The 12,608-nt window shown below is 50.8% G+C and overlaps 1 protein-coding gene across 2 annotated transcripts; it reads right to left on the bottom strand.

The window, feature by feature from the left end:
- Positions 1 to 5,190: 5,190 nt before the first annotated feature.
- On the bottom strand, positions 5,191 to 9,437 carry UTS2R (urotensin 2 receptor). Of its 2 annotated transcripts, XM_066200467.1 has the most exons (3): positions 9,169 to 9,437; positions 5,992 to 6,909; positions 5,191 to 5,880 (listed from the first exon to the last, which is right to left on the bottom strand). In XM_066200467.1, the coding sequence occupies exons 2-3, from the start codon at positions 6,766 to 6,768 to the stop codon at positions 5,620 to 5,622; spliced, it is 1,038 nt and encodes a 345-aa protein (XP_066056564.1). In that variant the 5' UTR covers positions 6,769 to 6,909; positions 9,169 to 9,437; the 3' UTR covers positions 5,191 to 5,619. The 2 variants fall into 2 exon arrangements, with proteins under 2 accessions (XP_066056564.1, XP_066056563.1); XM_066200466.1 differs by having other exon boundaries at positions 5,191 to 6,909.
- Positions 9,438 to 12,608: the final 3,171 nt, after the last annotated feature.

Below are 12,608 nucleotides of genomic sequence, written 5' to 3'. Positions count from 1 at the left end.
CCCAGCAGCTTACAAAGATGTTTTCTTCCTTAATTAGCCAAACTAAATCTTAATCAGCCCACCAGTTAGCTTGATAAATGCCCAAAGGGAAACTGCTTTTACTATTTTTGGTCCATCACAAAGAAGCCAGGGATGATGTTCTAATGAAGCCAGATGGCCAAAGCTGCTGTACTGAAACCCAGCCACGGAGGAGGAGGCTGAAACAGCACAAACTGCCCTTAAAGGAAGGAAATTTACCATTGTCTGATACTCCAGGGACCGGGAAACTTCAGAAATTCTGCCTCACCTCACATGGTTTTGCACAGATCCTGGTGTCACGGGGTAGGTCTCACCCTTGAAGACTTCAAGTCCTAGTAAATGGAGTACCTCATTCATGGGATCACTTGATATCTTCACTGTTACTCAAGGGGGCAGCTGAAATGCAGAATTCCTGGACTCAGAGGATCAAAAATGTTTGGGGTGTTTTTAGTATAAACTGGTACAACTGCATTGACTCCAGTGGAAACAAACCTACTTTTATTGTTTAGAGACTTGTAGCTTTTCCTTGGAAAGCTTAATTTGCATGAAAAAAGAAAGGAATAGCCTCAGCTGAAAGCATAGGATAGCCAGACTCTGTGCAAAATGAAACATGCATTTCTTCCAGAAATCTCAGCCTGAATGTGTCAGTCCTGGGCTCTCTGTGTGGTTTGGCCCATACTCCTCACCATCAGACTTCCTTTCCCTTGGGCTACCTGCGCATTGCAGCCAACGCCAGGTGCTCCTGCCCTGCTCCTCTCCAGGTTTTGCGAAGTGTTGCCAAACTACCTGAAGAATTTTTTTCCTCACTAGACTTCAGTGCTGATGCTGCCCTGAGGAGCTGGGATCCAGCATCTCCCCGGTGGAGGGGCTGGAATGGAGAGCCTCTGACCCCCAGGGAGGGGGTCCTGGCTGGGCAGCTGGGTCAGGGGCTGCTGGGGCTGGTGGCACCCAGTGCCTTGTGCTCGGAACTGAGCTCTCTGCAGCCCCAGTTCTGGATCCTGAAGGAATCTCTCCTCTGATGGTACCAGAGAGGACCAGTGACTCACAGATTCACATAAACATTTTGCAGTTCACATGAACATGGGGCAATTCGGTTTGTAGAACGTTCGCAGTTAATGAATTAATTATGTTACACTCTCCTTTGAGCAGCAAGCCCATAAACTAAACGATGCAATCAGCAGGAGGCTTTGCTGCCTGCGTTTCCTGTTGTGTTTCAAATAAACACAAACACAGGAAAAGCCAAAGTGCACTTCTGCTGCCCAGTGTGCTCAGATTTGGGCTCCAAATTCAGTATGGAAAGGAAAGCCTTGGAAGGAGTGTGACTACTTTAATTCCCAAAGCATGTGGGTACCTGTTGTCACTTGGGGTATGGATGAAACCTCCCTCCTTTTAAGACTTTTTTTTCCCATTTGTGAAATAGTGATTAAAAACTAGAAACCTTTGTCATAATATTTGATTCTCGTGTTCATAGGGCTCAAAGAATTTCCTTACTGATGCTCACACCTCACTCCTGGCGTTGCCTTTCTTTCCCACAAGGATTAATTAATTTTGAGGATCTGTCCATTGGTGGGTGCACCCCTTGTGCTGCCTTTGGCACAACAGAAAGGGAAAAAAAAATATTCAGTCTTGGATGTTTCGTGGCAGGAACTGCAGCTGATGCCAATGAATTAACTCTGTTATGGGACTTCCAGGATGTCTGTGAAAGGGAGATGCCAGAACTGGCCAGGAGTGGTTGGAACAGTCAGAGCTGGTGCGGCAAATCCTGTCCTGTCTGCTCCTGAGCCAGGGGATGTTCCACTCTGCCACTGAGGCAGGGTATTTCACTGATTTTTGTCATATATTTGCTCTTATTGTGCTATTTTATTGTCTTCCTAGACAGCTTTAAACTAATAACAGCAGCTACTTGACATGTAATTAAAGCCAGGAACAGTTGAAATTATGCATGCTTGAGTGGCTTGGTCTTTGAAACGCAAATTGTGATATTTACACTTTCTCTTTTGGCAAAAACATGTGCTTTCCTCGCAGACAGATGGCTTCAGTGGTGATAAATGTTTGGGAAGAGTGGATTTAGCAGCAAGCCTTCAGTGTGCAGAGGAAACTCTGACTTTTTGACAGGTGGATTCCCTGATCTTTGAGTACGTTGGTGAGGTGTTTGTTCCTGGGAAATCAGAACAATAGCGAGCTGCTTTGTTACTACCAGCGATGGATTTATCTGCTGCTCAGCTTTCACTCAGACATGTGGGATTTTGGGGGTTTTCTTTCTGCAATGTTTGTAGCGAATTTTCATTTTTACTACACTGAAAAATTGGGAGTCAGCAAAAAATCACCTGGTTTTGCTCTGCCTTGCCATTCCCAGCCCTTTCAAATACCCCTCTGTATTCTAGCGGCATAATTCATTCCCTGCTCTTGCTCTCTCTCCTTGATTACCTTGATTCCACCACACTTCTGATGTGCCCGGATCAGCATCCTCAGCTGAAAATCAGGTCTAAGCAGGACTTGCAGATAAAAGACTGATTTTTGGAGGTGCAAAAGTGGTCAGAACCGTTTAGAACTGACAGTGTTTTCCCAGGCTATGGCAGCTCATGCAGTGAATGGATGGCAAAGATCCCCACGCAGAGCTGGCCTGGCTCCAGGGGTGCACAGGACAATACCCAGTGTGCCCAGACGTCACTTTAAGGCAAAGCTGCCAAGCACAAGACAGGAGCCGATATTTTTCTTTCAATGAACTCTTCACCGTTGCAACTGCAGAGACAGCTGGAGTTTGATCTGGAGAAGGAGTCGTGGCTGTGTGGAGGCCTCAGGATTTAATTTTAAGAAAGAAAGATCCCCAGAGCAGTCAGTCTGAGTGTGCTGCTCCTTCGTGGCTGGGGCAGATCATTCCGGCGGAGACATCCTGATGTGGCATCCCCAGCAGATGCCAGTGGGGCAGCCCTGGCAGGGGGAATGTTTTTTCTAGGCAGCTCTGTCAAGGGCAGAATCACCTGACAATCTGGAAATTGTCACCCCCTGGCCCTGTGGGGTAATCACTGAGCTGGTCACCAAGAGCCAAAGTGCTCCTTAAATCCCACCTTTCACCCAGCCAGCCTGGCCCATCTTGAGCTGTAAGTGAACCAAAATGGGCATAATACTGCCCAGATCCTCTCTGGGAGCCTGGGCTGAGGTTTTTCTGGGTGCTTGGAGGCTGAAGAGCTCCTGGCCTGGCTGTGTCCCAGCAGCTGAGGTGGGACACTCACAGGAGGACAGGGTGGCCTTGCAGTCACTGGGCTGCAGGAACAAGGAGGGGGCTCAAGCTGGGCGTGGGTTTGAGTTTAATTCAGGCTCCATCAGCAGTGAGGAGGGAGATTTGTGCCTGGGATTGCTGTGGCACCTGGGAATTGGGCAGGGGGTGGCACTTTGGTGGACACCACCCTGTCCAGGCAGGGTTTGGACAGAGGGATGCACAGCTGCTCTCTGCTTTCCTGCTTGGACCACAGGACGTTTTTGTAAGAGTCCTGTGGTTTGAACAAAATGGAAAAAGGCTTTTTAAAATGAAGTGTAAGCAAACTGATGGGTAGAGCTTCACCCTGAAGTGACAAATTGTGCTGTTTTGCCTCCTAAAGGCTGAAAGGAGACAATTCAGAGTTTGGAAAAAGAAGAAATAAGAGAATTTCCAGAAGGATTCTTAAATTTCTGGGTGGATTTGCAAATCATTTGGGTAAACACAGACGTCATCCTTTTCTGGCAAAGACCACATCCAGCTGAGAGCACTGCCTGGCCCCAGCTGCACTTTGCTGCCTGTTTCAGCCACCAGAGTGGGTACCTGGCCTTTTCCAGCTGTAGGAGCACTGGTCCTTGCCCTGGCCCTTTTCGAAACCTTTGGAGTATTTAAAATTGTATTTTCTATGAGTTTTGAGATATTGTTAATGTTTCCTGGCTTAAATGGGCAAAAAATTTGGTGTTTTGGCTTTTACTATCTGGAGTTCAGCTGGTGATTCCAGTCTGTGGGGCATCAAACACCTCAGAGATGGGAGGACTTAAGGATTTGGGATCATGAAAGAACTCCTGGCCTTACCCCACAGGGGAAAACTAACAAATAGAGTCAGCTCTGAGCTATGCAAGCCCACACACATACACACTTCTCTTTCACACCAATTTCAGATTTTATTTATGCAAAGGACTGCTCTTGGGTCTTTGACTGATGACAGGTTTGTGCAGGGAGGAATAAATAGGGCACAATAATTTTGTGGCTATCATTAAACACGCAGTTAATCTACGTCCTGGAGGAGGCAGCTCCCTCTTTGGCTCTCACTGCTGCTCCTGCTCCCCTGTTAATATTCAGCGGGCTCTTGGGGCTGAGCTGCTCTTTGCTTTCAGGCAGAGAACAGCTCCCTGATGGTATCTGAGCGTGGCTGGTGCCCTGGAAAGTCAGGCTGGGATGCAGGGCTGGGACTCTGCTGCTTGGGAAGTGCTCAGAGCCCTGCTTGTACCTGCAGGCTTGGAATAATCTTCCCTTACTGTTGCCTGAGTGCTGAAGGACGTGAGTGTTCGAAGGAGCAAAAACCAACTCCAGCCTGGGGTGGGAAGGGAAAGGCTTGAGTGAAACATCTCATCATTCAGAGATGACCCAGTACTGACAAAAGCATCACCCACAGCCAGGCCCTGGCCCGGGGGTGTCTTTTCTCTTGGCTTTGTTCAGCTGATTTGACAAACGCATCACAAAGCCCCTGCTGAGACAGCAGGAGCTTCAAACGAGAAGGGAGAAGGGCGACTGTGCAGCCCAGGGCTGAGGCTGTGTGTCCTTCCAGGGAAAAAGGGAATCCCTGCTCCTTCCCCTGGACATCTGCCATGGCCTAGTGCCTTCAACACTGCTGCTTTCAGGGTGCTCCGTGCAGACAGGGGACAGAGGGTGGATACGCTTGCCCAGGACAGATGATGCTGCTCCATATGGGTGTTCGGGGTCAGGGCAGTAGGAGATGCTGTTCCCTGCCTGTGGCACTGTCATGGGAAGCCCTGTGCTGCTGATAAGGACCATGGTGTAACTCCACTGCACACACCTCCGTGACTGGAGAATCCAGCCCAGTGCATACACAGAAGTGCAGAATAAACGTGAGTATGACCCAAACCAGGACAAGCTACCCTGGCTATGCCTCATCCACGTTGCCCAGTCCTATCCCAAATGCAAACCGCATGGTGTGTCACAAACATCAGCTGCTTTTTATTTCATTGTCTTCGGTCCTCATACAACTACAAATTTAGCACTACTGCTAAAGAAAAAAAAAAGAGCAAACTACAGCCATTCATGGGGTAACATAATTTTAAACGTTGTGAGACAGCTGATACTATTAAAAATCACGGCCCTGTTATGGGCTTTCATTATTGATGGCTACTTGAGGAGACATACACTATAAAATATAAAGATAAAAAGTGAAAGGCTATTTAGATAGATGTGCTGCTAGCATCAAATCAGCGGCACTGGAGAAATGAGAACAGACACACGGCACAGCCTCTGGGCTAAATGTGTGCACACTCTGGGCCCGCCAAGGCTTCGCCTGTACAATGCACACTTTTTATCAAAGCAACGTTGAAGTCAATATTGATTGTTCTTGGAGATATATTTTACCTTCAGGCACTGCTGTTTCCCAGGGGAGCGTGAGCAAGGACGTAAGTCTCTGTGCAGTGCTGGCTGCTGGTGGACAGGGATCTCCCTGAAATCCTCTGGAAACGATTCCTCCTCTGGAAGTACCCACTGCTGCTGCTGAGGGACCTCTGCCTGTTCTTCAGGTACTCCCGGTAGTTTTTGGTCAGCAGGGTGTAGAGGAAGGGGTTGATGCAGCTGTTGCTGTAGGTCAGGCAGGTCGTCAGGTAATTAATGTTCTTCATCACCTTGGGAGATAAAGGGAAGGACTCATAATACTGGAAGAGGAGCTGCCATATCCAGAAAGGCAAGAAGCAAGCCCAGAAGACCAGCACTATGGTGAAGATTAAATAGAGTACCTTCTGGTTGGGCAGCCTCTTGGTCTGCTTGAAGGAGGCAGTCTGTGACACCCAGTAAATCCTGGCCAGGCGGATGTAGAGGTAGCCAATGACCACCCCCGGGCCCACGATGCTGGTGCCAAACAGGATGGTGAGATAGACCTTGTAGGACAGCTTGCTCCAGGTGGGCAGGCAGATGCTTTTGTCGTCCCTTTGCACCAGCTGGATCATGATGAGCATGGGGAGGGTGAGCAGCAGGGACACCAGCCAGATCACCACAGCGATGGCCTTGCGATAGCTCTTGGACCTCTTCACCGTGTCCAGGGGCTTCAGCACGGCGAAGTAGCGCTCCGTGCTCATCACCGTGAGGGTGAAGATGCTGGCGTGCATGGTGAGGAAGTCCAGGCTGAACAGGATGCGACAGCCAACGTCCCCGAAGTACCACTTCTGGATGAAGTAGGTGCCGACGATGAAGGGGATGGTGAGGAGGTAGAGCAGGTCGGCCAGCGCCAGGTTGATGATGTAGATGTACATGGAGGCGGAGGAGCGCAGGTAGTGGCACATCACCAGCAGGGTGTAGACGTTGCCCGTCACCCCGATGACACACATGAGGGACAGGATGGCCCCGATGGTGCAGATGGCAATCATGTCCTCCGTGGAGCCGGCCGCCCACGCGCCATCCCCGGTGCCGTTGGCGGAGACGTTGGCTCTGATCCTGAACACGTTATCCTCACTCGTGTCTGTCACCATGTAGGGGGTGGCAGGGAAGTGGCTCTCCAGCTCGTCAGGTAGGGACATCCTCCTGGGTTTAAATGCCAGAAGCTTTGCTCATGTCACGGGGGTCTGAGGGGGTTCTTTCTGCTCCGAGAAACGCGGCCGCTGGGAGATGTTGAACCATTTCTTAGAGGTGTCTCATCCAAGGACCATCCGCATCCTCCCCTAGAGGAAAGACATCAAAAACAACATCTTAGAAATCTGCCAGAGCAACACAAAAGATCATTTACCTGTCCCTGAGCACGTATCTGCACCGCCTGAATGTAGCAAAGGTCTTCAGCACGGAGGCCACTGTTGTGGGGCTCATGCTCTCATTAAAAGAGCCCAGCTGTGAGGTGTGTCCATGGAAAAGAGACAAAAAAGGTCGTGTGGATCACTGGAACCACTTACTGCAGTCCTTAGCTTGATGTTGGAGGAAAAAAAAAAATCCTTCTTAAATTCCTAACAATGATTTACAGAGCTATCAGCATGATTGCTTAAACCTCTTTGCTACGTTCTTAACCCTGAAGGAGAGGAAGACCCCTAAAAAGGGGGAAACAAACTTTAGATTTATCATTTGCAGCCAAATTGTCTGTTCTGTGTTAGTGATGCATTCAAAGTCCTGCCCAGCATCCCTGCAGCGTTTTCACTGAGCAGCTTCCCTTGAATGAGAAGCTCCTCCTCTGTCCTGCAGTTTCAAACACTATTCGAGTGACGGAGGAAAAGGCACTTTATAAAGCAAAGTGTAGCTTCCCTGTGGGATTTCTATGTCTGTAAACACAGGGTTTTTCACGCTGTCTGCCCAGTGTGATACCAGAGCTGTCCATGTGTCTGTAAAACAGATCTATTTCAGCCAGAGCTGGGTGTGAACCTGCCTGAACAGCCCTTGAGCAGCGAGGTGTGAGGCAACATGTGAGACAACTCCGTACGTGGGTGCCTCTGCTTAGCTCAGGCTCGGTGCTGCACAAATCAGGACTGGGTTGCTTTGAATTCACTCTGGGTGTAGGCAAATGGACAGCAAACCTACCTCGGAGAAATGCTGAAGAAGTAGCTAAAATGCCCAGATTTTAAGGCATACCAAAAGCCTGTGCCATCCTAAAGGTCACTGCATACAGAAGTGATTTGCACTGTGTGTTTTACAGCACTCAGACTGTTTCATTTTCTCTGGAAAATGCTGAGGGGGAGGGCTGCTGGACTGCCTTGTCCTTGTAAGGCTCAGCAGCCAAAGACTCCCCTCTGCCTTTGGGCAGGTTGGATTTGCTGAATCCTGGGAATCTGCAGCTTTTCCCGGTGAGTTAGGTGTCCCTTTCCCTCCTCACCAGCTCTGATCCCTTTGCCTCTTTCCTCCCACTGCCTCCTTGGCAGGAGGATTACAGTCCCAGGCCCTACCCTGCTGCCCTTGTGTCACCCTGTCAGTGACCTCTGTGGCACTTGAGGACGGACAATTTTCATCCTCTCCATGACTTGCCCTCACCTTCTCCCCATTGCCACCTGCTGAGGATGACAGGTGCTACAGAGATGTCATTAAAAACTCTTTATAAGAGGGGACAATCCAGCCCAGAGGGAGGTTTTCCCTCACTTAGCAATGGGGATAGAGAAACACACAGAGCCCAGCTCCCACCCCAGTCCCTCGAGTCCAGGTGAGAGATGAGCGAGGTTCTGCAGTGGTCAGCGCTCCTTCAGGACAGTGCTGCTCTGGGCTGGTCCCCAGTAGCTTCAGAAGCATCAAGATCCATTTCTTGGACCTTGCAGCCCCAAATCTGCCTCTTCCTGCTCCTGCTGTGCTGTGCAGTGCCCTCCTGCTGTAGGGCAGGTGCAGCCAGTCTGTCCCAGACCCTCGTTGTCCCTTTAATCGATGTTGGTGTCCGAGCTGTGCCGGCAGTGAAAGTGACTCCCGTGAAGGAGACAGGGCTGCTCTGGGAGCTGTGGCTGCTCCTCTGCCTCACAACCCTGGGTGAGAAATGAGCAGCTCTGCAGGGGATGCTCCAGCTGAGCCCAGGGCTGGTCCCACACACGGCTCTCAGCCCGGTGTGCTGGTGACAGCTCGTTTTCAGGAGCATATTTCCATGGCTCAGGTGCTGCCTCCTTGCAGCTGCCTCACTTGGTGTCCCAGGGACTTAGAGCAGGTTTGTGCCGTGCTGGTGCCTGTCTGAGCAGTTCCTTGGAGTGACAGCTCCTGCCAGAGACAGCCGAGCCCACTGCATCTCCCTGCTCTGCTCCTCTTCCGCTGAACCTGCCTTTTGCTCCATTCATAAAATTCCGACAGCACTGATTCCATTCAGACACTTTGCCCGTCTCCACGCAGAGCTAGAGGAGGAAAATTAAGCCAAATGGGGAGCCCTTGCATCGTTTTAAACTTCCCATCACTGCAGCTCTCGTACACAAACACACGCACACATGCACACACAACAGAGAGCTTGTTGTTCCAAGCAGCCATTCAAGCACCTTACGGTCCAGGCGATTTTCCCAGCCAATCTTGCCTTTCCCTCTACGGTGTCATCCCACAGGAGTACCACGCACATTAACAGCTGTAAACAGAAATGAATTTCTCCTGCTCAAACCTTGTTTTCAAATTCGGCGGGTGAAGTTTCCTACAAGAAGGAAAAAAAAAAAAATCTATCTAGTAGTATCAAAGCTGGAACTTAAAGAAAGAAAAACTGGAAAAGAGGGGGGAAAAAAAATAGAAAGAAGAGAATCCTTCTTCAAGGGCAGAGAGTGAGAGATCCCGGTGCTCCGTCGCATCTGGAGCGGCAGGGGCAGGAAGGGAGCGTGCTGCCAAGCCGAGTATGTTTGAAATCTGGGCGCTCTTAATACTCACATTCCCCTCCCTCCACTCGTGCCGGCTATTTTTGCTCCCCGGTGACGTTAGGCATAGCGTGGCTTTGACTGCAGCCGGCGAAGAAGAGGCTGTTTAAAGAAGCAGGGTTTGATAACCACGGCTTGTTCAGCCGCATCCCCCTGCCCAGCGCCGGCGAGGAGAGAGATCCAGGTTGTTTCATCCCAGCAGCGGGTGAAAGGCAAAGCGCCCTCGGAACACCGCACGGGAGAGGGCGAATCCCTAAATTCCTAACGCTGCCTGAGCACGGCCAGCACGGCTGGGGAAAGGACACTGGGCCAGGGAGGGTTAAAATCCTGCGGGAGGGTGAAATTCCTGCGGGAGGGTGGGCTGCCCAGGGAAACAGCAGAGCTCCTTGATTTGGAGATCAATTCCAAAGCGAAGCCGGAGTTTATTCGGGTTGGATGGCGTGTTAACAGACGAAGCCGTGCAGCGGGGGCACACACCACAGCATCTGAGACATTTCAGGCCGGCAGTAATAAAATATTACTTGAGTTGTTTGAGGGTTGGGTGGTTCCCCTTCCCCCCAGTGACACTCAAACACAGAGTGCGGTCAACCCAGCACCTTGAAACAGAGCAGCGTTTGGATGGGGCTGGGAAACGCTGCAGCTCAACTCTGGATTGTTTCGTGAGCAGCTGAACGTTGTGCTGCTTGCTTGCACACAATGGGATTGCTATTGCTCCCCGTCCCCTGTGGACAGCAGGGAGTCGCTCCCGATTTGTGCCGGGGGGGAGTGAGGAGCGCTCACCTGGGGCAGGTGTGTCCTGCAGGACACAGGTGTGTGGGAGATGCCTGGCAGGCCCATTCCCTGCTTCACTGGCTCGCACTGGGCACCCACAGCAGGCAGGTGATGCTTCCCAACCTTGGGCTCCTGGGAGAAACCAGCAGCTGGCACAGCAGATGGCCCTGCCACATCCATCCTGCAGCGCTGCTCCTGAGTGCTCTTCCCTCCTCTGCCTCTTTCCCTGGATACTCGTATCACTGCTTCCGTGTTCCCAACCTTCTGCACTCCGCAGTCTGCCTGCTTGGAGGTGCGTCCTGTGCCCAAGGCCTTGTTCTCCTGCAGTGGGAGCCCAGTTTGGCTCCAGCTGCCCAGGGTGGCTGTGGTAGCAGCTGGGTAGCTTGGTGAGCTCTGTGCCTGTCCCCACAGTGAGGCAGCTGGTGGGCAGAGCAGGGCCCTGCTCAGGGGAAGACTTTTGAGGGGGGTGAGGGCTTGGCTTAACAGCAAATCCATTTGGAAGCTGGATTTTACAGTAAAAATAGATCTTATGTTAGCAAGCAGCTCTAATAAAGGTTGGCTGAGAAAACCCAGCCCAAACACTCTCAAATGTACATGTTTTGCTCTGACTTTGCATTTTGTGTTTGGCCCCTAGAAATCTTTGGTGGAGTATGGGATGGGAGCTGCTTCTCAGGCTGTCTTCTGAGCAAGATCCAACTTCCCATCGCCTGTGTGACTCCAGGGAGCAGGAACACTCCCCGGGTGAGCACTGAGACTGAAGCCATTGGCAAAGTGGCTCCCACTGGGAGAGAGAAGGTCCGAGATGTGGCAGTGCCCTCCTGCCAGGCAGAGCAGGGACAACCTGCTGCTGTCCTTGAATCCCTTTCCTACTGCCTGCATGTGGCCCAAAGGGTTGGGGAGTGCAGGGATGCTGATGGGGGCGTGGGTGCCTCTGCTCAGCACCTCCAGCACACGGTAGGTGTGTCCAGATGTCTGGAACTGCCACACTTCTGTCACTCCTCTGTCCCCAAAGAGCCATTCGTGTTGGTGTTGACCCATCCCAGGGAAAGGAAGGAGCAGTGGGATGGAGGAAGGCTAATCCATCTGGGTAACCCATCAGTTTTCTGGGCCTGGGGATCCCAACTTGATACTTCCTTTTGTGGCACTTAAACCTTTCGAAAAACATTAAACTGGTGATTTCATTTATCAGGAAATCTCAGTGCCCACGGGGCTGCCATGAGGGGAAGCTGGGCTCCCAAATGTCTGTGTCCTGCTGCAGTCATTAGAGGGGAAGTGGTTGGGAGCAGTGTGGGCAGTGTCCTGGCTCAAAAGGGCTGTTGGGGGTCGCAGTTTTGCTGCTTCTCTTCCCCTTATTTCCTCATCTTTAGATCAGGGATCTCTGTACTCACTCGTCTCCCGGTGCTCTGAGTTTCAGGGGTTTCAAAGTTTGTCTGGTGCTGTCAGAGCTACAGACAAGGGTGGCAGCCCCTGGGATCTCGTGTAACAGGAGCAGGAACTGCACAGTCAACCCTGGGTGAACATAGGAGTCCTCTGAAATATGGATCAGGTCTGCTTAATCATTCAGACAACATCCAACATCCAACATCCACTGCTACAGGGCTGGAGTTCTGCATAGGAGCCTTCTGAAGTTACTGCACAGGCAATAACCACAATTATTCTATTAATTACAGGGCAAAAGAGACTCACTCTCCCCTTTGAAGTGAGGATTTATGCCAGTGTTTGTGAATTTGATTGTGTTTGGTTATTCAAACCTCATGGAAACAGTAAAATTTCTAGTGTGTCTTGAACTTAGTTGTGCCCTCCCAGCTGTGCCCCCACCAGCTGTCTGCTGCCTCTGGTCTCTGCCCAGGCCCTTTGGCATATTCCACTTTTGCTGGGGCAGTTTGGAGTCCAAATTTGCCAGCGGCCAAGGGCTTCTTTCTGCTCCAAGCTGGACACATAAGTTTGTCAAGGTATCACATCTAAAAATCTAATAAGGGCTGCTCCTTCCTTCTACGAAAAAATCTGTACAAATGCAGCCAAAATTGATAAAAGGAAAGAATCTCATGAATGTGTCTGCATTCTTGGGCTGGATCAGGTCTAGAAACATGTGCAGGCTCAGGATAAGATGTGATCCCCATTTTCCTGGCTTGCTTTACTCAACTCCAGACCCCGTAACACACACACAAGCAGTCTCAGTACAACATCCATCTTCGGAGTGTCCACTGCCTGTGCTCTTGTGGTCACACAGAAATTCCAATTAGCTCCTGAGAGTCTGCCCTGACTTTGGGATCAGCCCAGAGGACACCAAGGGTTTGCATCGTCGTGCT

Source organism: Chamaea fasciata, unplaced genomic scaffold (genome assembly GCF_029207755.1).
Source record: "Chamaea fasciata isolate MVZ Bird 193981 ecotype frontalis unplaced genomic scaffold, bChaFas1.0.hap1 SCAF_19, whole genome shotgun sequence".
NCBI classification, from domain to species: domain Eukaryota; kingdom Metazoa; phylum Chordata; class Aves; order Passeriformes; family Sylviidae; genus Chamaea; species Chamaea fasciata.
Note: the sequence above shows the minus strand (reverse complement) of the source record. Positions and strands in the feature narration are given on the sequence as shown.

What these genes read in the sequence shown, in the direction of transcription:
- UTS2R (XM_066200466.1), bottom strand. Translation starts at nt 6,768, where the DNA reads ATGTCCCTACCTGACGAGCTGGAGAGCCACTTCCCTGCCACCCCCTAC.